This window comes from Xenopus tropicalis, chromosome 8 (assembly GCF_000004195.4).
Source record: "Xenopus tropicalis strain Nigerian chromosome 8, UCB_Xtro_10.0, whole genome shotgun sequence".
NCBI classification, from domain to species: domain Eukaryota; kingdom Metazoa; phylum Chordata; class Amphibia; order Anura; family Pipidae; genus Xenopus; species Xenopus tropicalis.
The window spans coordinates 38,854,318-38,879,504 of NC_030684.2; the positions used below are offsets into that span (position 1 = coordinate 38,854,318).

The 25,187-nt window shown below is 41.1% G+C and overlaps 1 protein-coding gene across 2 annotated transcripts in view; it reads left to right on the forward strand.

Moving 5' to 3' along the window:
* The window catches only part of gabra3 (gamma-aminobutyric acid (GABA) A receptor, alpha 3), a 44,646-nt gene extending 27,144 nt beyond the window's left edge, over nt 1-17,502 (forward strand). The window contains exons 5-10 of one of the 2 annotated variants that reach the window (XM_002939197.5): nt 9,958-10,178; nt 11,604-11,686; nt 12,281-12,424; nt 13,937-14,089; nt 14,785-14,996; nt 16,207-17,502. In XM_002939197.5, the coding sequence (XP_002939243.2) occupies nt 9,958-10,178; nt 11,604-11,686; nt 12,281-12,424; nt 13,937-14,089; nt 14,785-14,996; nt 16,207-16,524 (1,131 nt within the window). In that variant the 3' untranslated portion in view covers nt 16,525-17,502. The remainder of the gene's footprint in view (nt 1-9,957; nt 10,179-11,603; nt 11,687-12,280; nt 12,425-13,936; nt 14,090-14,784; nt 14,997-16,206) is intronic. The other variant, XM_031891916.1, reaches the window with a different exon arrangement.
* The last annotated feature ends 7,685 nt before the right edge of the window (nt 17,503-25,187 follow it).

The following is a 25,187-nucleotide window of genomic DNA, read 5'->3' on the forward strand; positions in this document are numbered from 1 at the left end:
CCAGCCCACTGTCCTGGATTGGGGTTTAAATGTGTTGCCTTGCCCCACTCTTCTTCAGTTCATTCTGGGAAAGCTCTCTGTTCCCTGCTCCTCAGAAAAAGAATCCCAGATTAGTGTGTTGCACAGACAAAAATATTCATATTGAATAAAAGCATCTTGGGTTGCTTACATTTTTGTGTCTAGCACTTTGCACCTGCATTTATAAATGAGTCCTTGCATGCTCTTTGCATTAAGCCCCATTAGTAAATAAGGTCTTGGTCTCCCTTGGTAGTGTTTAGAGCTTTAAACTATCTTTTTATAATCAGAAATAATAATAGATATGTGGTAGGGCTGGCTATGGAGGCAGATGCATACTATAGACTGCACTTGGCTCCAAGCAGCCATTCAGGAATCTGAACTGATTACTAACGGGAACTTCAGAATGAGGCTTTCATATGGGTCTGGATTAATAGCAGCGAAAGAGCAACCAGCTTTAAATCTCTGAGTTGTTCATATTAATCCTAAACCAAAACAGCACAGATGGGATTCAGTGAACGTTGGCACCACAAGGATTAACCAAGGCAACATCTGCACCGCACCGATTTAGCAGGGAAAGACACATTAATCTGCTGCACCCATAGATTTAACATGTAGCTCCAAAGTTATCTGCTGCACAAGAAAAGGAAAATTGCCTTTATCTAATGGATGAGGACAGCTGCCCGCTCATCCAATTAAAGCCAGTCAAAAATCCTTAGGTTGCATGGCTAATTAGTGGTTAATGTAGATACATATTGTATGGCTGTATCTAAAGTTCGAAAGTTTCTAAGTTTCCTAACAATGTATTCAGCCCTTGGGGGTATTTGTCCCAATGTGCAGATGCAGAAGCTTAGGCTGCAGGTGAGACTGCACGTGTTTTAAGTATAAAAGCTTTAGGGGTGGTTCACCTTCAGGTTTGAGTATATGGCCTATTTGTAGCAACTTTTCAACTGGTCTTTATTTTTTATTTGTTACAGTTTTTTAAATATTTGTCTTTGTGCTTCTGACTCTTTCCAGCTTTAAATAGACCCCAGCAGCCAAAAAAACTATTGCTTTGTGAGGCTACAATTGTATTGTTATAGTTACTTATCTTTTTATCTAGACCCCCATCTAGTCATATTCCTGTCTCTCCTTCAAACCACCGCTGAACAAAAAGCTAAATAAATCAAAAACTCTGCAAATAATAAAAAAGACCAGTTGCAAATTGTCTCAAAATAGCACTCTCTGCATCACAGCAAAAGTTGTACAACCCCTTTTTATATTAAACCAAAAAGAAATGTTTTACTTACATTTTACTAGAAACCGTGTCAGAATTTTGATACTTTCTGTTTATTCAGTGGAAGCTTTATAAATATTAATGGATCCATCAACCCACCCCATAAGCAGGCAGCAGGCCTTTTGTAAGCTCCACTGAGTAGGGGCATAACTATAGAGGAAGCAGACTCTGCAACTGCTGGGGTGCCCAAGAAACACATGGGGCCCAGTGGGGCACTTGCTGAGCAGATCTTGTATGCATACTGACAGGCACGGCATTGGCCAGTCTGTGCAAACATGGGTGGATTTTGTGCATTATGGGCCAAGCTATGCCTGTCAGTGCACAAACAAGATGGGGCAGATGGAAACAGGCCTTTTCCACATTGTCATAGATACTCTGTGTGTGCCAAAACCCCTTCTAACACAGATAAGACTGAAAATCAAAAATTACATTAAAGGAGAAGAAAAGTCATTTTGGAATTTTATTGCCAATAGATTGGCCACATTAGTGCCACGTAGAACACTTTATTTATTGTGCAGAAAGCTTTACCATACCTGATTAAAGAGCCCTAGAAGCTCCCTCGGTTTGTTTAAGATTGCAGCTGCCATTTTAGCTTAGTCCCCATAGCTTCCTGCTGCAGCTCTAGCCCTTGGTAGCTCAAATCACACATTCCTGAGGGTGGGGGGAGGGGGGAGAAGGAGAGGGGAGAGAGGAGAGAGCTGCGCAGACTCTGGCCCCAGGAATGAAGGATTTTTCTGAGAGAGGAAGTCAGATACCATAAAGGAAAAGGAAAGGCTAATAAAGAGTTAATCTCAAGCTGCGGGCATACCTTTAGTTTTCTCAATAGTGCCCTTAAGTAAGGGGGGGGGAGTGAGTTCTTAGCATTCTTGAGGGAGGGGGGAGCAGGAGAGGGGAGAGAGGAGAGAGCTGTGTGTCTCTGGCACAGGAAAACAAACAGACAACAAATCTTGTTTCTTTTGACAGAGAAGTCAGTGCAGCGTTTCTGTAAGTGCTTATGGCTGTATTTACATAGACCTTTCTGATAATACTTAGTGTTTACCTTTCCTTCTCCTTTAAGAACATGTTTACAAATAAGGAGACAAGAAATCCTGTGTTTCTTTTGATAGAGGACTCAGTGCAGCGTTTCTGTGAGTGCTTATGACTGTATTTACATAGACCTTTCTGATAATACTTAGTGTTTACCTTTCCTTCTCCTTTAAGAACATGTTTACAAAAAAGGAGACAAGAAATCCTGTGTTTCTTTTGATAGAGGACTCAGTGCAGCGTTTCTGTGAGTGCTTATGGCTGTATTTACAAAGACATTTCTGATAAAGCTTACTTATGCTGAATGGGTCAAAGGGATTATATTGCATTTATACTCATTTATTTATACAAGTAAGGGCACATTTATGATTGTCCCAGTTTATAAGTGCAAAACATATGTAGAATATGTAGAGAATATGTAGCCTGACCATGATAATACCGGAATGTCAAATGGTACATGATATTACACATAAACTGGGTAGATAGATAAACAGATACATTATTATTATTATCGATAGATAGATAGATTGTATTGATTGATCTCACCCCTTATTCTGATTCTCTGCTTGCCCTCTGTATTGCCATAGTAACCATCGTTCTCGCTGGATGAAAAGTGGCTTTGTGGCGCTTTGTTTCCATGGTAATACACAGGCTTAGGACTGTGAAGCCTTTGGGGAGCAGAGGTATCCATGGAGATACAAAAACATACAACTGTCATACATACACTGACCCGCATCCATCTTGGCTCTTTAAAGATTTATGCTCATCACTTAATTTATAGAGATATTGACTCTGGCACTTTATTGCCTTATTGTCCCAGATTACATTTTACTATATCTAATTATCATTTAGATTGAAGGCTTTTGAACTCACGGCAGAAATGGTAGAATTCAAAGGTTTATTATAAGAAGCTGGAGGCTGCAGGATAAGAGAAATATTATACGCAGTTAGCGGTGCTGTGAGGAGCCTCTATTGAAACTGCTTCTTAAACCTTTTCATATTATAGGGCTTATTAATCAAACACCAGCGCTATAAATGCAATACAATACACTTAGCAGCAATTAGCCTGGTGCAGAGCAGCCTTAAATCTGGATCTAATGGGTGTCCCTACCTTTGTGTAAATAAGAAGCATGAAAAGGAATGCCCGCGTCCTGCCCCGGTCCCACCGCTCTTGTATGTAGTGATGCATTCAGAAAAAGGCACGGCTCTTTTAAATTGCCTTCCAAAAACAGGCTGTTTTTAACCACATTGTTTGAACCTGTTTTTCCACATTGCCTCCCTCAGTGGTGTAACTACTGGGGGCGCGGGGGGTGCAGTTGCACTCAGGCCCACACCCCCTTGGGGCCTGCCAGCAGGGTTTTTTTGCAGGAGTGACAATCCAGACAGCAATGCTTTTTGTGCTAGCGGGACACAAGTTTGGGTGGTGGAGCTTGGCAAAGGTTGAAGTGCAATGTCTGTATCGGGTCCCGGCTGACACTAGTTCCATCACTGGCCTCCCTGTGATAAATGAGCCTTTATATCTTATTTGACATAGTACATTTGGTCTAGGGACCAAGTAATTGGCTTATCCCAATTTGATTCTCTAGGGGTACTTAATATTAAGGGCTTGTACTCATGAGCGTTTCTTTCCTGTGCTCTGCTGCAGTGACGTTCCACTACAGGGGAGTGCAAGAAGAAACGCACCCCATTCTCCTTTATGTGGCTGAATTAACACAGGCACATGTAAGCACTGAATGCAGGTGGAATGCAGCATGTTGCACAGAGACCTGCAGCTACCCCCACAAATACATTATTGCCTACTTCTGCAGCACTATATTTGTGAGGGGCGGGAGTAGGTGGCACATATTCTGTCCCCCACCCATGCCCTATCTCGTATATAATTTAGACACACATTATTGGGAGCACAGAGAGAATGCACCTTTAACCTAATTTACAAGTAGGTACAACCAGTGTCGGACTGAGATGCCACGGGGCCCACCAGAAAACCTTGGACCATAGGCCCACTCTCTAAACTATTATTCCTCCTCTCCTCACTCAACCTCTTTATCATCCAAGTCTCTTTACTTTATCCTTCCATCTCTTTTTCCCATACAGAAATAGGGAATGACCATAAAATAGGCCAAATAGTTAGAAGCAAGAAGGGCCCACTGGCACCTGGGCCCACCGGGAGTTTTCCTGGTATCCTGGTAGGCCAGTCTGACCCTGGGTACAACTGGCACATCTGAGCTGGGCACACGCCATTTGGCGACATCCTCTTCACATATATTGTTGTAATGCTACACATTTTTGCAACTAGCAGCTTAGCCCACATTAGTAAATCTAAGATGCTGTCGCGCTGGTGACTTTCTGTCACTGTTGTACATTATAAAGTCTGTGGCAGTGTAGCAAAGTAAGGGCTACAGACTGACCAGCGGGACCTGACTAACCTCAGCTGACTGGCCATTTTTGCAACTAGCAGCTTAGACCACAATAGTAAATCTAAAATATAAAAGCCATTGTTTTATTTCTGTGATGAGGTTTCTCCTCCTACATTTTTTGCTTGTCAGCAGATGTTTCCTGGGTTCTAATTATTGGAATTGAATGGGGTACATAGTAATTAATTAAGTAATTAAGGTCTGTCTGCCTGTTCTCACATCTCATGCCCTGCTGCTCTTTGTGACCTTATGGGCTAAACTTCACAGGAGATTTTGATCAGATTTTGTGGGTCAGATTGTATGTGATCTTGTCATGCAACGGTATGCAACACCATACAACAGCACAAGATTTTGTGCCTGTGTTAATCTCATCTCCGGTCAGATTACATAAAGTTGGATGGTGTGTTGCATCTTCTTCCGTCTGACACCATCAGATTTGACCTCGTAGGATGAAGACACAGCGTGCAGCGTTCCCTTCCGGCAGGTGCGTTGGGTTGGATAGCAATCCCTTCATGTAGTTTACATATAAACTAACATTCTCAGTGAGACAGGCTTAGAGAGATAAATGCTGTTTCTCTGCAGATTAAGCAATGAGGGAGGAATTTGTGCTGCTGAGTTCTCAGTACATCAAGTCTCTGTGGCAATAAATCTGAATTTATCTGTCACATAAAGCCCGTATGCTCCCAGTGTGTAAGCCCTTCTACAGTATGTATAATACTGGCCTGGAAGCGACAGACTGTAATTCCCATAGTGGCTTTCCCTGTGTGTGTCTGTGTGCTAGCTATGAGAGAGTAGAGTTATGTACAGGTATGGGACCTGCTATCCAGAATGCTCGGGACCTGGAATTTTCCAGATAAGGATCTTTCCGTAATTTGGGTGTCCTTTGCTTAAGCTTATGAAAAATAATTTCAACATTAAATAAACCCAATAGCATTGTTTTGCTTCCCATAAGGATATCACCCAACCAGGGAAGGCATATCAGGGGACAGATATGATCATTTGGCGACCTTGTCAAACAAGTAAATACGCCTTCCTTGGTTTGTACTAATGTGATTGTTTAAGATGAAGTCTATGGACGATGGCCTTTCTGTATTTCTGAGCTTTTTGGACTATGGGTTTTCTGGAAAATGGGTCCCATAACTGTACAATACAATACAATACACTTAGCAGCACTTAGCCTGGTGCAGAGCAGCCTTAAAGGACGCATATCCTATAAAAATTATGAATGTACCAGAGAATTATACTCCTCTAGATATAGAAGGAATGTTCTTAAAAAAATTGTATTTCAGACTGAATTATTGAGAAATTCCACCAAAACTCCACTAGTCCCGCCCATTAATTCCACTTCCTGCTGGCTGAATTCTCTGAATGTGCAGGGGGGCAGGCGGCTCTCAGTACACTGCACTGTAGGATAGGAACCAATCAGCAGCTAGGCTAACCTGATAGGGAACTGAAGCCGGCCTTTGCTTGTGGAAGTGCAGGGCTGTGATTGGCTCTCCCCCTCCTACTGTGCTTCTGGCAGGGACAGTTAGGACACGCCCACTCTCCATTTCAAACTCAGACAGAGAAGTGATAGGATCTATAGGGAGCTCCAATAAAAGGGCCATTGTTACAGATAGGGTTAATGTTTAGGCCAAAGTGAAACCAGCACCGTATATTATTCATAATTGCCTACAAAATTAGGGTTTTCCCATTTATCCAATATGTCTTCTTTAAATCTGGATCTAATGGGTGTCCCTACCTTTGTGCAAATAAGAAGCATGAAAGGAATGCCCCTGTCCCACCGCTCTTGTATGTAGTGATGCATTCAGAAAAAGGCATGGCTCTTTAAATTGCCTTCCAAAAACAGGCTGTTTTTAACCACATTGTTTTAAATTGTTTTTCCACATTGCCTCCCTCAGTGGTGGCTGCCAGCAGGGTTTTTTTTCCAGATAAGGATCTTTCCGTAATTTGGGTGTCCTTTGCTTAAGCTTATGAAAAATAATTTCAGCATTAAATAAACCCAATAGCATTGTTTTGCTTCCCATAAGGATATCACCCAACAAAGGAAGGCATATCAGGGGAAAGATATGCTCATTTGGCGACCTTGTCAAACAAGTAAATATGCCTTCCTTGGTTGGTGCTAATGGGATTGTTTAAGATGAAGTCTATGGGCGATGGCCTTTCTGTATTTCTGAGCTTTCTGGACTACGGGTTTTCTGGAAAATGGGTCCCATAACTGTACAAGCCTCCTAAGCCTTTTATTACTAAGGAAACCAATGCTTGGTGACCAATTAAAGGGGGTGTAACTCTATCTTGGCAAAAAGGTTTCTCGCTTGACCAGGGGCGGCCCGAGCCGACCGGGCACCCTAGGCAACCCGGTTGGCAACCTCGCCCCTGCACCTACATCGCGCAGTTCACGGGGGGGGTCCCAGTGTGGTGTGCTGATTGCATACTAGGGGTAGGCAAGAGAGGCTCCTGCCTGATGCCCCCAATCGTTGCGCCCTAGGCAGCTGCCTCTTCTGCCTACCCCTAGTTCCGGCCCTGCGCTTGACTCTCTCTAGAAGGGTCGTCCATATCGGGCAGAACCCTTTATTGGGCCTTGTTAACATTTGGCTTCACTGACATGTCCACCTGGGCAGAGGATGGAAGGCCAAAGAGGAAGAACCATCTCTTTCCAATCACTATATTAATGTGTGCAAGGAAACTTTCACTTACCTATGGTCAATAACAAAGATATGTAGGGGACTGTAAACCCTATAGGCCCCTACAGTGGCAAAGGCAGTAATGTGGCTCAGCATCTTGACATCCTATAATTTGGATAAATAGGAGCCTAATATTTATATTAACTTATCTAGGAGCTCATTGCAGACATCGGCTTTTAGTTTGTGTTAGACATGAGTTGAATGATTAAGCAAAATTGTGCAGATTTCATTGGTTTGATTCAAGCATTTCCTACATTTTCTGAAACATCCCTCAACACTTTGAAAGGTTCCTGAACAGAATGTGAGGAATCGTCTTGTGCCTGAGAGCTAAACGGGGGGCTCTGATGCTCTGGGGCACACAGTCTGACCAGGCTGCCCTGCGGTTTGAGCATGTATATCAGCTCCATAATCAGTTCTGACAGGGATCCTGAGGATATGTCCAAACTAGAAATCTGCCCATGCACATTATAGGCATCAACAAGCTGTTTTGACTTTGAAGTAATGAGGCCCATACAAAGTAACAAGAGAATGTTGCAATCATTGTGTATGAACTGTCATACATCTTTCTGTTTGCCAGTCGGCCAAGGGACCTTTCCATCATTTAAAGATTGGGACCTTATAAGAATATATTCTGAATTCTTCAGGGGTGGGTATAAGTGTATAAGCCTAATAGCATTATTTCTTTCTATTAGTCCCAACCTCCAGCACTCATTGCTCACACTAATTCCCATGTTTTCTGGGTCATCTTACCTTAGGTACCCAGAAGTCTTTGCTACATACCGCATACTAGCAGAGAGGTCGGTATAAATGCCATGACAGCAGGGTGTAAAAATGAAACTTTCTACCTCAAATTGGTAAATGTGATCTTTATCCTAAGGAAGGGTAACTTAGAGCCTCTAAAATGTTGGGCCATTTAAAATAAACATGGTATTATATCCTATAAAACGATCTGTGTCATGTTACGTTTATAGACTATTATGGGGCGGGATCCCATAGGACACTATGACACCAATTATAACAGGCAGTATGCTGGTTTATTTTTATATATAATGTGCCCAAGAGTCTGTTCATGGGCATGTGGCCTGGGTCAACTCCATTGATTAGAATATTTCCACTGGAAATGATCAAAAGCTGCCGCCCTTTTCAGACATCTACATTTTACTCTTACAATACCAGAGTAGCTCATTAAGCAAATATTAATGGAATAGCTAAGTAAGCTCGCATCCAAATACACATATAAAAATCTCCACTAGGATTCCAAAGCCAAGGAGCTCAGAGAGTGACACATTCATTCTTTCTAATTACTGGTAACATTTAGAAATATGCATAGGAAGCCCATAGAAGGGATTACCTATTTACCTAAAATCATCTACACTCACCCATTATCAATATATTAAGGACATTAAGACATTTTGCTTTTTGCTACATGAGGCAGATTCTCAGCCAAGAAGAATCCACCGTGTGTGGCAGGAGCCTTAGGATATTTTGTGCATAAAGCTACTAAAATGCCATCCTCTTAAAGAAAAAAAAAAAAGGGATTGTTTATCCTCATACTGCAATATATTTAAGCTGCTTATCTACAGCAAAGTTATGCCTGTCTAGCCAGTCCTACTTTAACCTTATTAATTCTACAGTTTCATTATACATTTTCCACAGGGACTAAGTTTTACCTGCAACTTACTTTCCAACTTAGGCTGATGCCACATGCGACGTAGGGCTGATTCAGCACTACGCCTGCTACTTGTGCCTGCACCCGAATGAATTTGATACACTCGGGTGCAGGCACATGTAGCCGATATACGCACGAAAACACGTGAGAATGCAAAGTCTCGCGTTTTCATGCGTATATCGGCTACATGTGCCTGCACCCGAGCGTATCCCATTCATTTGGGTGCAGGCACAAGTAGCAGGCGTAGGGATGAATTTTCGGCAAGCGTTTATCCGCTTGCCAAAAATTTCAGCCCTACGCCTCGTGTGGCATTAGCCTTAAATTCCAAATGGTTGCCCTGTTTATTGGCCACCTTCCCTTTTTATTGGGATCACCTGACTGTAGTTGGGGATGACGGGAGCTACCTAATCGTGGAGCTGGCCACTGCTCTTCTATAGCAAAAAAAACTTTCCTTTCTGCTGCCATTCTGGCCTGCAGCCACCATAGTGCTTAAAATTTTGCCAGCAGTTCCATGATAATGTCCCCAAACAAATAAGTATTGTGCTAATTAATGATAATCCACTGACTATATATAATTACCAATAATTAACAGTCTGCTCCAATTTCTTTGGCCATTTCATAGAGAATTTTGGTTAAAATAAACTTCACTTTAGACCCACATACAACTGTACCAATGTCAGGCAAACCAGGCCATCTCAAATTCAAATTGTCCTGTAGAGAATCTCTGCACATTTGTGTTTTGGTATGTAAAAGCTTGGAGAAATAATTATTGTACATAAAAGCATCATACTTTGTTTATATCGTCCAGTGATGGGCGGTCTTTAATGTGTAAGCCAATGCTAATAAGCACTTATTTTCTCTACTTTGCCCCCACAGGAATATACTATTGATGTATTCTTCAGACAGAGTTGGCTGGATGAGAGACTAAAATTTGATGGTCCAATAAGGACGCTGCCATTAAATAATCTACTTGCCAGCAAAATCTGGACTCCCGATACCTTTTTCCATAATGGGAAAAAATCAGTTGCTCATAACATGACCACACCTAACAAATTACTGCGACTTATTGACAATGGCACTCTGCTCTATACGATGAGGTGAGGCGACTGAAAACTAGAATAAAATAACTGAAGCCCAGTCAAAGTTGATCTCATAGTGTATATATATATATATATGTGTGTGTGTGTGTTACTTTGTATACTATTTTGTATTATCAGGCATTAAGGTTTGCACAAACGGGGAGGTGACTTGTCACAATGGCAATGGCCTAATTTTGGCATTTTTTTTGTGGTTTAAATAGCTGTAGGGTCTGTAACACTGTGGCCCTGACGAAGCCTCACGAGTGGAGCTGAAATGTTGGTTCTTATGCACTAATTATAAATTGTATATTTAAGTATTTTTCGCTGTCATGTGCTGTGCCAAACTCTTTTCTGTATGTGACTTTTTTGTGCATTCAGGCATTTGTCCCACTATATTGAGTGTGCACTAGTTTATTAACTAGATACAAACATCTGCTATATGTTTTCCAAGTTGGGATTCAAGATTAACCATGGGGCTAATAACGGCTACTATAATACAATGCACTGAAGAGTGTGTGACAAGCAGTAGTCTGTAGAAGTGTTACAGTAGAAGATCCTCTTTGCCCATGGTATCATTGTACCCGATGCTACACGGGGGTGCTTACGCACATTAAAAGAGACCTGTCAAGCTGTATAATAAAAGTCATTTTCGAATTAAACTAGAAACTCATATTTTCTTTTATTAAAACATGGATACCTGTAGTAAAGGTATGTGAAACATTTCAGCTGTAATTTATATATTGGCTGCCCTATCTCTATGCCTCAGGTGAGGTACTTTCTCTTTCCATTCTGCACTTCCTAGATATCACAGCATTCCTCCCATTCCACCTCCCTCTTTACATTCTGTAATTATGTATCCTGTGCATGGTTATGAGCATAAGGCCCCATATAAGGTCCCCATAACAATATTCTGGGATGATACTGTGAGAGTGTCCATAAGATGTTGCCTACTTGTATGTGGTGATTGTGAATTTCAAAACTGAAGGAAACAAGATTTATATCATTTACATCATTTATATAATTTAACTAGCAAAAAAAAAAAAGAATTAGAAATTATTTCTTAGGGCGACAGGTCCCTTTTAAAGTCTGTAATGCCCAGGCATGGGCAAGCCTGTGCTCCAGGACAGCAAGTATAAGCAGTATCCAAAAAGAAAGTGTAAGGGGTTAAATGCTGTACCAAACATAAAAATACCCACGTCTAAGGTTATTCTTGTCCTTTAAGTGTGATAATACATAGCAATTATTGTATTAAGACTGTTCAAATGAGAAACAACCCAATAAAGCCTGCTAGCACTGCCTAGACTATTAAAACCAGACAATGATTGATGCAAATATTTCAGTGGTTCACAAGCATTGTGGTCTGTGGCAAAGAGGGCTTAGGAAGTGGAATGTTTATAGGGCTGCACTACATGTTAATTTATTTTTTATTTGTCTGTGTTTCAGGCTCACAATACATGCAGAGTGTACAATGCATCTTGAAGACTTCCCTATGGATGTTCACGCCTGTCCCCTGAAATTTGGAAGTTGTATGTATTGTTACAGTTCTTACAAAATATCCTCTTTAATATCATTTGACTGCTGTAATGTTAAACCTAATAAAATAATGTGCATTTTGTGTAATAATGAACAGGTCAGCTTTTATTGTCATATAGACAGTGATTTTCCAGGACAAGTAGCAGTTCATCTTCACTATTTTTTTGGAAGTTTGGAACTCTTGGCCTTTCTGCATTATTCCAGCTTTAAATGTAAACTAATGGCAATCACAAAATAAAACCTTTCTATTCACACCTTTCCCTGTTTATCTCCCTGGGCAGAAGTGCTCCATGGATGAGCACTAAGGGGCACACCACAGTGTTCTTGCCCTTCTGCCAGGGGAAAATAAAATAATCCCTGAGGTGTCTGAATACAGTTAGGAAAGCTACAGACATTTTTTTCTGCAATATTCTCCATGAACCAGATGTACTGGAAAATAATATAGATTGTATGAAACAATCTGAAGATTACCCCGCATTTTTATCTCTGTATTAACCTATAGCTAAATATGAATTATCCAAATGTTTTTTTTTTCAACCTCAGTAGCTATGTTTCGAAATAAGAATACTCTGCTTCTGTATCTTTAGATGCGTACCCCAAGACAGAGGTTGTTTATTCCTGGACTAACGGCTCTAACAAATCTGTAGCTGTTGCACCTGATGGCTCTCGGCTCAATCAATATGACCTGTTGGGTGTGGCAGTGGGGACTGAGACAATCCGCTCCAGCACAGGCATGTATCGGTATTCGGCCTCTTATAAAGCAGCCTGCAGTTCATGAACCTGCTTTCAGTTTTCTCTCAATCAGGAACAATTAGAATCTTTATTATAGAAACGAATCAAAAACATTAATGGCACAAGAGCTAATTGACTAAAGGTGGCCATACACGGGCCGATTTCAGCTGCCAATTCTGGTCCTTCAGACCGATTCAGCAGCTTATTTGCCTGTGTATGGGCACCCCCAATGGACCTACCCAACCGACATCTGGCCTAAAATTGGCCAGATCGTGATTGGGCAGGTTTGATTTTCCTGTCGGATCTAGGGCCGCATTGGCTCGTTTATGCAGTCTCCGATCCGATGGTGCCTATACCCAGTGTCGGACTGGCCCACAGGGATACCAGGAAAATTCTCGGTGGGCCCAGGTGTCAGTTTCTAGCCATTTGGCCTCATTCATGGGCATTACTTATTTTTCTATGGGAACAAAGCAACTAAATATATAGAAGAATAGATTACAGTATGTAAAGATAAAAAAAACTAGGAATATATAAGGAGTAAGAAGTGGATGAAGAATTGTTTGGAGAGTGGGCCCATGGTCTAAGGTCCTCTGGTGGGCATCCCAGTCCGACACTGCCTATACCCGATGTTGTAATTTGATCATTGGCCCTAGCGCCAAAACGATTAAATTAGCCTGATATTGCCCACCTTTAGGAGGGCATATTGGGAGAAGATCCCCTCCCTTGGTGACCTCGCCAAACAAGCACATCTTTCCGTGTTTGGCCACCTTAACACGTGTAATATGCACTGTTAACCTCAGCAACCAACCAGATATTTACTTTAATTTGTAATAATAAAGTGAACTGATCAAACCTAATTGCTGATTTGTTGCAGTGGGTGCCGTGGCACAATTCAGCACCAATGTTAGTGACTTAATAACAATGTTATAATGTCAACTTTATATCAAAATTTACAGCACCAAAAGGGAACATTTTGAAGGTATTTTACAATTTAATGGCAAAACAAGAAAATCCATTTCATAAAAATTCTTCTACAGATACAAGTGATAGTAAATATGCTACACTTCAGGGTACAGTGTAATTGTGTGTATATAACATGCTATTTGTTAATATTTATCTTTTGTCATATGAATGAGAGCTGTGATATTGCCAGCAATGATCAGGGACATATGCCATAAACTTCTGAAGGGATCCATGTAATACAGATTGTGAACGGATTGTTGCATTAATTGTATGAGCGTGCCTACGGATAGCTCCTCAGCTGAGGTTAGCTACTAGCTGCAGTGAACTCAGTGACTTGCATTACTGTTTATTTGAAGGGGAATTATAAATAGATATACCCTGTTTAACATATATATATTTATAGTATATAGTTCCCTTTTCAAACAAAGATAAAGGCACCATATTGTATCAGACCTATATTCAGTTTACCTAAACCATATAGTGGACTTTCTATCCGAGCATCATAACTTATTATTCTGCAATCTCTAGTAACTGTTGTTCCTCATTAGGTGAATATATTGTTATGACAACTCACTTTCATCTGAAGCGTAAGATCGGTTATTTTGTAATCCAGACGTACCTACCATGTATTATGACCGTCATTCTGTCACAAGTCTCTTTCTGGTTAAATCGGGAATCTGTTCCAGCTAGGACTGTCTTTGGTAAGACATTTTTTTAATAGGGAAATTATGTCTAAACTATTGCTTAACAAGCCACACCTAACCTGTAAATTATATACTTATAGTGCACAAGAGACAAGTTGAAAAATATATCCTAATACATGTTGCTTAGTGATGTAATGTGTCACATGACTCACCAAAACTTTTGTGTTATGAAAAATAATGTATATGTTGCAATATTGAATATGTAACATAGTAACATAGTAAGTTGGGTTGAAAAAAGACATACGTCCATCAAGTTCAACCATAATGCCTATATATAACCTGCCTAACTGCTACTTGATCCAGAGGAAGGCAAAAAACTCCATCTGAAGCCTCTAATTTGCTGCAGAGGGGAAAAATTCCTTCCTGACTCCAAGATGGCAATCGGACCAGTCCCTGGATCAACTTGTACTTAGAGCTATCGCTATAACCCTGTATTCCCTCACTTGCTAAAAAGCCATTCAACCCCTTCTTGAAGCTATATAATGTATCTGCCAGTATGGCTGGTTAAGGAAGGGAATTCCATGTATGCAATATTAATAATAATAATAATAATAATAATTTTTGCACACACAGCCAAAAAGTAATTGGCCCCATTTGCTTAAAATTACATTGCAGTACCCCTACTTATCCATAGCAGACGTATTTGCCAACTTGCTTGGTCATGCTACAGACTTCTGTTCCTCTCCCCACAGGAGTAACCACTGTGCTGACAATGACAACCCTGAGTATTAGTGCCAGAAATTCCCTTCCCAAAGTTGCATATGCCACAGCAATGGACTGGTTTATGGCAGTGTGCTATGCTTTTGTGTTCTCTGCACTCATCGAATTTGCTACTGTCAATTATTTCACCAAAAGAGGCTGGGCCTGGGATGGCAAAAGAGGGCAAGAAGGGCAAGACTTCAAGGTGAGAATGCAAGAATGCTCTGTTTCACTGGCAAAGTTTGGCAAAAAGATTCTTTATTGTTTTGGGCTTTTGCTGACCAGCAATACTAGCTAAAGGGAAGCATTACCGGTAACTAATGGTTGATGCTCTAGGAATTAGTGATGAAAACTAATTTAGGGTAATTTATAATATCATAAACATGGCCTGTCTAAAACTGAACTAACTCTCAAGGGCCCCTTGGCCCTCCATTAGGCCCTTTGGCCTTGTTCACATTATACTTTACATTTAACATTTACTAGCCAATATATTGGGGCTAAGTCCTTGTAAGTAAAGCAAGAAGTATATCCTGTTGTATGTTAGCCTTTTGATTGCTGCTTAACGCTTGTGGTAGTTTATATTCTCCCTAAAAGACGCACCTGCCCCCTCTGACTTTTAATTTTTAAATGTTTCGCTAAAATTGTAAAAGAGTAAAATTGTAAAATGAGTCACTGGTCCTGGGCCATGACTGGCTTCCAATCTCCATTTTTAATTGGCAAGGAACGAGATGCTATAGCACAAAGGGGTAATAAATTAGCAAATGTTTAAAGCTTTTGAAGAGCATACCTCTGTTACCTGCTGCTGTTTGCTGTGGGGTACTAGATTTAGAGCAAAAAGCTGTTTTAAAGGGGAACTCCAGCTTCCAAGCCAAAATTTTTTAATGAGCCCCAACACAGAAACCCCTAAAATACCTATCACTGTAATGTGTTCCTTCAAAAATAATGAATAAATACCATTTTTACATGCTAAAATACAGCTACAATACAGCTTTCTGCATCATTTGAATTCCTGGGGTGGAGGCACTAACCTACAATGCATTGCACTGTGATGCTCCTTTCCTTATTGACATCATGTGTGCAGGGGGCCAGGCTTAGGTAAAGGTTCCAAATCATATTATTAGATTAAAAATTATATATTGCTTAAGTTTTGTTTTTTTTTTGGGTTGAATTCCACTTTAATATTACTTCTGATTCATGGGAATTTGATGAGTACCCATCTAGTAGCCATACTTGGTGGCCTTTTGGCTATCACCTTCTGTGCATAACTAGCACTAGTTATGCTTATGCCCTGCTAATAAACTTTCCAGTATGAAGTTTTGAATGTAGAAGAAAAACTACTGGCTGAATTATTATAGAAAATGATTTCTACGTATATTTGGGAGTTAAACAATAATCACTATGTCTGTTATCCTTAGAAGAAGGAGCCAATAATTCTCGCAAAGAAGTCGAATACGACGTATAATATAGTGGGGACGACGTACACCCTGAATATCAAGGAACCCGCTCTTGCTACCATTGCCAAAAGTGCGGCCCTCCAGCCTCCGCCGCCCCCCCTGTCACCACGGCACCTGGAGCACAAACCTATGGAGTGCAAGAAGACCTATAACAGCGTCAGCCGCATCGACAAGATATCTCGTATTGTCTTCCCTGTCTTGTTTGCCATCTTTAATCTGGTGTATTGGGCTACCTATGTCAACCGTGAATCTGCTATCAAAGGCATAATCCCAAAATAAGTATACCATTGCCTTCTCCCTTCACCACTTAATTTTGTGGAACCGCTCGCCTCCTTTCCCAGACACCCTGGTACTGGAGGGGGCAAAACCACTTTTTTTGGTTGTGAATTTTTTTATTGCCCTTTCCCTTTGCTCACTGTGAATTTGCCCCAGAGGGGTGGTTATGTAGTTGATTTGTGTGTAAGTGTTCATTTTTAAAGTAATTGTTTTGTATAGTTGCACTAAGTGACTGAAAATGTGTATTTCAAAATGCCCAGGACAAGCGAAAATATATGGACACGAGGAAAAGGCTACATACACCCAGACATGTTCTACAGGTACAATATGCACACATGTTCCTGCTAACCTTTCTTCTAACACTGCCGTTAGTGCTCGCGCTCTATTTATGCCACTTGATAGATTCATAGTATCTAATGTTAATATAAAATATAATTCCACCAAGTTCAGCCTTTTAAAACACGCTACAAATTGATCCAGAGGAAAGCAGGACAGCTGCCATTAACCATGTTGGGTGGCGTTGAAAATTGCCCCGTTGTACTCAATGCTACATACATTTGTTACAAAAACTAATAGTGCTACCAGTAGAAGCAATGGTTTCACTGCTGTAAGTCTTAGCTAACTGGGCATCATATTACTGCCTCTGTCTGATTGCATTGCACTTTACATGTTAATGGGGTTTATTTGCCCAAAAATAGGCCAAAAAGGCACAACATGCAGAAAAGGCAGTCAGACATTCGTTTCCTTTTATCCAAGTGGCCCTAGACCAATACAAGTTGGTCTGAGTTAACTTTTAGTATGATGTAGAGAGTGATATTCTGAGACAATTTGCAATTGGTCATTTGTAGTTTTTTAGCTTTATCACTTTTTATTCAGCAGCTCTTCGGTTTGGAGTTACAGCACGTATCTGGTTGCTATGGCCAAATTACCTTAGTAACCAGGGAGTGGTTTGAATGAGAGGCTGGTGTATGAATAGGAGAGGACCTGAATAGAAAAAGAAGTTAGAAAAAGTAACAATAACAATAAAACTGTAGCCTCACACAGCAATAGTGTTTTGGCACAGGGGTCAGTGAAAAGCTGCAGAGTTAGAAGAAGAAGGCAAATAATTAAAAAATTAATTAAAATTAATAAAGACCAATTGAAAAGTTGCTTAGAATTGGACATTCGATAACATACTAACTGTTTACCTTTAACTTTGACTAGCTGCTGTACATGACTTGCACTTTTGCTCCAATGTTACTATATGCTGCACTGACTTGGCTATTTGCTAACTGAATCGGCTATATTCATAACTTTCTACCAAAATAGTGTTCACTGTGCTTCTCTGTCCTAATAATGCAACCTAAATGCTCAAAGCACTAAGCGGGTTTAGTTATAAAAAATGCACAATTTTTTTTTTAACAAACAATTTGCCTCAGTCTCACGAGCAATCGGCAAGGAAGTACCAGGAAGTGGTAAGGAATGACAGCGCTCCTTTTAAACACAGGCCAAAGCTGCCATCATGAAGAGGGTGGCAATGTACAATTTCCCTAATTGTTATACAGGTATGGGACCCATTATCCAGAATGCTCGGGGCCTGGGGTTTTCCGGATAAGGGGTCTTTCTGTAATTTGGATCTCCTACCTTAAGTCTGCTAAAAACATTATTTAAACAGTAATTAAAACCAATAGGAATGTTTTGCCTCCAATAAGGATTAATTATATCTTAGTACAAGATACTGTTTTATTAGTACAGAGAAAAAGGAAATCATTTTTTAAAATGTAGTCTATGGGAGATGGCCTTTCCCAATTCGGAACTTTCTGAAATATGGGTTTCCGGATAAGGGGTCCGATACCTGTACTATAAAGGTGTGGTATAAACAGGGAGCACTCATTACACAAACCCCATGAAGAAATTGTTCCTTGTTCAGCAAAGGGCAGTTTGCATGGAATGATGAGCCGGGCTTTGTGGCATAATAATATTATATATGTGAGCGAGCTACAAAAGCAGTAAACTTTTCATGCAAAAGGACACATGCCAATAAGTGCACTGGCACCAAATTGGGCAGGGTAAGCATCCCTCTCTCACAGAGTCTGTCTGCAGCAAGACACAGTAGGACAGCTCCCATGAATTACCACCAGATATAGGCACAGGGCACCATTGCACACACACTGGCAGTGCCATTGAATACATACATTTTCTATGCAACTGCCCCAGGGCACACCAGGAAATGCAAGTTAGAATCTGAACATTGCAGCGTTATTTAGTGACATCATAGTGATGCGGCTCATCAGTCATTATGCCCCAGTGAGTCTGGGAAATATTTTGCCTGCTTAAGTGTGATAGAATGAATTGCTTCTCATTTCTGTAACAGAACGTAGTGCACCATAGCCAATGTGTATATGACTGGAGGTAGAAAGAGGTTTAATATAGTGCTGATACTGCTAACCCTGTTCCTTGTGGTCATACCCCCACAATATTTCTATTTTCACACACAAAAACTCATTTACAATCAAGTGCCATGCTTTAAAATGGATTAAAAATACATACTGATGACATTTGCAACTGTTCCCATACAGGCTCCTAGCAATTTGCAGCCAATGCCATTGCACTCACCCAGGCGGCTTTCATGAATTATGCACAAGAGCATTCTAGGGAACCCTAGAATTACCGCCATCTTGGTTGTGATGGTAGTTCCAGGTAGTACTAGTAGGTTACATAGAAAGCTGCTACTGACTTGCAGCAAGCTAATGTCAATATTAACCATGTGCGAAAGTGACGCCATCTCCATTCCGAATATGCTTACTACAAGTTGCATGAAACAAGCACTCTAATTAATGCATACATTGCCAAATAAAGTGCAAGCTGTAGTGGACGAAAAAATAGAATATGGTGATTTACATTTTGCACTATGTGCTGCATTATTAAATTAAACGTGGGCAGAAAAGGGGCTTACTATAAAGTGAGCGGGTGTATGTGGCAACGCCCATGGGAGACAGGATGTGGCCTAAAATTTTTCAACTGGGAATGTTGGAATGTATTCGCTAACCTCTTCTCATTTGTAGCTCCATTATTTACCATACCTATATCTGATCCCTTAATACAGTGCCTCTGTGCCAGGAGTGTTGTTATTATTATTATTATTATCATTATAGGATTCTGTGAGCTGCCGTTTAAAAGACCCTTCACTGTAAAAATTCCTCTTTATGCAAAGCTCTTTCACCCAACAGGGTGGGACAAGGCTGACCTGCTATATGGGTTTGGGTCTCTGGTATTGCCCTTCATTCCCAATTTGGGGAGCATGCATGACAATCCAATGCCACCACTGTGCACATTCCAAAAAATGAAGAAAAAAAATGACAAAACTGTGACTTTCTTCTGCTCTTTTCATTGTCTGTATCCCCCTCCTGCTATCCGTGCTTTACTCTCTGCAGAGCTCAATACAATTGATGGAGCAGTGTTTTTCACACTTTGCACTCTTTGATGGTGCAGAGGAGCCCTGTCCCCACTGTCTCAGCCAGCACCCACTCTGCACCCTGTGGCAGATTTTGTATCCAGTGCATGGTGCAGAGTTGTGCCCCAAATGCAAGTGCCAAATAAATGAGCATCAAGGGGTACAATTTTGCTCCCCTTACTGCTCTTTCACTTGTGTCAGGGACATTTGTAAATGGCTTCCTGTATGTTATCATTCCTAGTTCCTATTTTTCCTCTGCCTTTTTGAGAGAGGGAGGGCACTCCATAGCCCATACATTCACCAAGCAGTTGTATTTACTGAATATGAACATTTACATTTACTTTGCCAAACAAAATGGAACATTCCACATTAGAAAGTATTCTTCAACCTTTGTAGGGGGTTGGCTTGTTAAGTAAATTAGGTGGATCTGATCTCTCCATCTGTGTGCATAGGTGTGTGTATAGATTAGTGCTTGCAATCTCACACCTACAGAATATAAGAGAAATGAATATCAAGAGAAAGCTCATTTCTATGTAGTTTTCGTTTAAAGGGAAGCATCTTCTTTGTAATGTTTCACAGCTTTTCCCGAAAGTTCTAGATGTTCATTCAGAAGTTACTCCATCAGCTGAATGACTGTATAACTGGCACGGGGATTGATGATGCAGATACCGTATATTAAACTCCAAACCGCAATAACGTTTGAATTGGGCATGTCCCAGGAATAGCAAGTCCCCTGTATAATCCGTTGGAAGAGCCCCAAATAATGTGCATTTTAAAAAGAAGCCATGAACCCCAACATAACATTTCCCGTATCAACTTCTCTAAACTGAAAGGATTGCTATTGTATACTCCACTTTATTGCAGTCTGTGTTGATTTTGATGTGTATTTTTTCATGCGCCTCAAATTTTAATGGGATTTTTAAACATGCCGCGTCTTTGACACTGTCAATGAAAATGTCCCTGTTTTTATCAGTGTAAATATATAACTTTAAATTAAAATTTTGGGACAAGTTCCTACAAACTGTAGTCTCTGATTCTGTCTGTTTATGTTTGCATGCTTTTGTGACCAAAAATCTGCCTGCCTGCCAATCAACTTGCCAATTTACTGACGACAGCAGGAAACCAATGAATGACTTCTAATTTTATTAATTAATTAAATGATGCCCTTCCCAAAGTTCCAGCTCTACTGAATTCCCTACTGAATACTATTGGCAACTCAGCGAGACTGACACCCTATCAAACAGCACCCGGTGGGTGCTCACTGTCCTTACACAGCTTTGGATATTCGCCCAAATCCAGAAATGATGGGTTCAGTGCATTGCTAATAAAAGTTTATGAAATCTTTTCCGGCTCAGAGTGCCAGTGTATCAGTATGGTTGCTAGCTCAAAGTGCTCAAGAAGTGCGGGTGAGATGGCTGTTGGCCCATTCTGTCTTAGTATAAAAGGACTAAAGCTTCCCATTCCTGTTCTGCTTACAAGCAACTTGCATTTATTATTGGCACCATAGAACCCTGTGCAATATTTATCAATACCCTTGCAATAATCAGCAGCACACAGGATTCTGTGGAAGGACCAATGAAGATAAGCAGCTTGTAAACAGCACATGCAGAAACAGATTCAGCAGTGCTAGGCCAGCAAGGAAGGGCAACCTTGACAATCTCTCTGGTGTCATCCTAACCTGACCACCCACTCTCCCCCCATGTGCCACCTAATGTTGGTGCACCCCGCTCATCATACCTTCTCTCTCTCACTGAGTTTGCTATTCACACAAGAAATACCTGTCACCATCCTGCTGCACAGTTAAAAACAGGCCAGGTAAGGTGTAGGCAGGTAAGAGGTATGTGCCTAGCACCCTCTCCTGTTGTGCCCAAGGCCCGTGACTCTGCTGCTTACGCCTTCTTCTGGCTCTAAGATTCAGTTATATGATGAAGTGTTTCATTTACAAATAGCTAACATCAAATGCTTACTCAAAGGACTGCATGTGTGTGCCAGCACTATACACGATTCTATAGAAGGAGTGTCATGTATGGCAACCCAAACCCCAGGGGAGTGAGCAGATTCTGGTCAAGCTGTGCTCTTCTGTCTAGCCCTCAGCCCCTCGAGTGCCACTAAATCTTGCCTCACAAGAATCCAGAGACTCCCACAGGGGACAGGCCAGTCCCAGAAAATAACTGCAGAATTATGAGACCAACTCAAAGTTAGGAACAAGTTGGGTCAAAACCACGAAAACAATACGGGACATGACCAGGGAAACAGGAACAGGAAACAGAGCACCAAGGAAGCTTGACCTGCAAGGAGCAGTGAATGAGCACAGAGCTGGGCATTTTTTAGGCTAACCCTGAGCATGTGATCAGATTAACAACAGCTAAATTTACAATGGCTACCTTGAAACTAATGGAGAACACAGCATATAACTAGGAGCTTAGCTGTCTGCTCTGTTACAGCAGCGGTAATGCAGTCTGCATAGCAAACAGCAGGTCACCAGCTCCAAACCAGACAGGACAGATTTTATACCCCCCTGCCCCTTAAAGGAGGGCCACAAGTTCTGGGATATGAGAAGCCAGAACCAATGATCTCTCCACTGGGCTGTAGCCTATCCTGTGCACCAAATACTGAAGCTTAACCCTGAAATTTCAGGAGTCTACCAGTTTGGAAATTGCATATTCTGGCTGTCCATCTACTAAAACAGGAGGTAGGGTACTTACAATACCCTACCCTAAGTAATCCATATAGGTGTTTAACACCAATCAATCCCATTCAGGATGTGGAATCCTTGCAACAGGGTCTGGTAATCTGGGCGGCTAAGTGGCAGATGAGATTCAATGTTGATAACTTTAAGTTCATGTACTTGGGATGTAAAAATATGCAGCCACTTATACCCTTAATGGGACTGCACTAGGCAAATCCATAATGGAGAAGGACCTTGGAGTCCTTAAAGATAATAAACTTGACTGTAGCAAGCAATGCCAGGCAGCAGTGGCAAGGGCAAACAAGGTGTTGTGCTGTATTAAAAGGGGCATAGACTCAAGGAAGGAGGAGGTTATGCTTCCACTTTACAGAGCACTGGTAAGGCCCCATATAGAATATGCCGTTCAGTTTTGGTCTCCAGTGCTCAAATGGAGTATTATTGAATTAACGAGGGTCCAAAGAATGGCAACTAAGCTGGTAAAGGGTATGGAAAGTCTCAGTTATAAAGGAAGACTTGCTAGGTTGGGTTTGTTTACGCTCTTGATAACTATCTTGGTAACTACATGATTACTATGTATAAATATATAATGGGATCATCTAATAAACTCTTTAATGCTTTATTTACCAGTCGGTGTTGCAGTATGTTGCATTCCACCTGCGTTAGGTGCTTACATGTACCTTTGTTAAATCAGCCCCATAAAAAAGAATGGGATGCATTTCTTCCAGCGCTCCCCTGTGGTCAGTAACTCAGTAGCATGCCACCGCAGGGGAGTGCAGGAAGAAACACTTGTCTGTACAAGCCCTAAGGGAGAACACAGCACTGAACAAGGAATCTAGCTGTCTGCTCAGATAAAGCAGTAATGCAGACTGCAAAGCAAACAGCAGGTCATTGGCTTGAATAAAGGCAGGGTGTCACAAGGAGCAGAGCAAGCAGCGTCAGGACATACAGTCCCGTTATTGTGCTTCAGTTTACACCAGCACAGGTGTGCAGACAGTACCCTTGCCTGCATTTATTTTAGCATTACACCAATAGTCAGTCTAATGGAGTCGGGCTTTCAGGAGAGTCAAAGGTGGCCATAAACAGAAGCTACTCAGCAATTGAAAAAAAAACATCACCACAAATACCTTTGGTTCAAAGTGCAAAGCGAAGGGGTCTATTAACATCAAACAACATTGCTTAGACGTTGCTATTCTTGTTTCCTTGCTGTGTGTAAGGCTAATGCCAAAAAAACACTTGCCGAAAATATGTTCAAAACTCCCCCTACCTGTGCCGGCACCCAAATTGTTACGCTCGAGTGTAGGCACATGTAGCATATATCCTCATAAAAACGTGAGAAAATGCAAAGTCTTGCGTTTTTATGCGGATTTCGGCTACATGTGCCTACACCCGAACGTATTCAATTCATTCGTATGCAGGCCCAGGCAAGTAGAGTTTTGAGTGCATGGAGCATATTTTCGGCAATCGTTTTTCAGCTTGCCGAAAATATGCCCCACACGGCATTAGCCTGGTTCAGGGTGTTCCTGAATCTGTAGTCATGGCCCCATGTTTGCCCAGCGCACCCTTGGCACCGGATTGTAACGGACAGCCCTTCCTCCTTTGGTGATCTACTCATGTGCAATACAGTTTGTGTACTGTGCTCTGCTGCCAGATTTAACCACACCTTCAGTGGCATTACATTTTTTTTTGTGTTTCTTATTATTTTGCTATATAGGCACGGGTGGCCCACCCCCTAAAGCGGCCACCCTAGGCATGGGCCTACAAGTTCCTATATATAAATATGTCCCTGATAAGAGTGTCCCAGCAATGTTAGAATTGAAATCTGCATGTTCCTTGTCATTTTGTTACCAGCTCCTCTGGAAATGGGTCAAAGACTTTTCCTACATTAGTAATATTATTTATAGTGACTTAATCAGTGACTTAAATCTCCCTGCACCTTGTAATTATTAAACCTTACCTGTGAACTGTCAGCTGGAACTCAAAGCGCTAATTCCAGCTTTAGGTTGTCCAAATAGACAAATTCCATAGGCAGAAAGCAAAACCATGTTGCTTGGTGGCTTCTCCCTAAGGTTATTTGCTATTGTTGAGAAGAAGTCAATGGCATTACATAATTGTGAATACCACAAAATGAGGGTAAAATTGTAATCATTGGTTGGCCGTATGCAGTCCACATAGAAGCCTGCAATCCAAAGAGCAAAGGGAATGAATTGTGGTATGAGCCATGACACTGTGGTACAAACTGCAGAGACAGGGAATACTTTCCATCTGATACAGGGAGATGTGCAGCATTAGTGCCCCTCAAATTCAGTACCTGCTGATAGGGGCCCTATTTATCATGTTATATAACATGCTTTTCATTTTTGAAAAGCCAGTGTAAAATGAAGTTTAAATCAAACAGAAAATATAGAAAGGTGTGTGTTTTCTTTTACACTGCCTGAATGCAGCATGTGGTATTTAAAGCTGTTTTAAAATTCAAGTGGAAAAAAATTCCAGCAGTAAAAACTTGATGGATAATCCACGGCATTTATAAATGGATTTTATGTGATG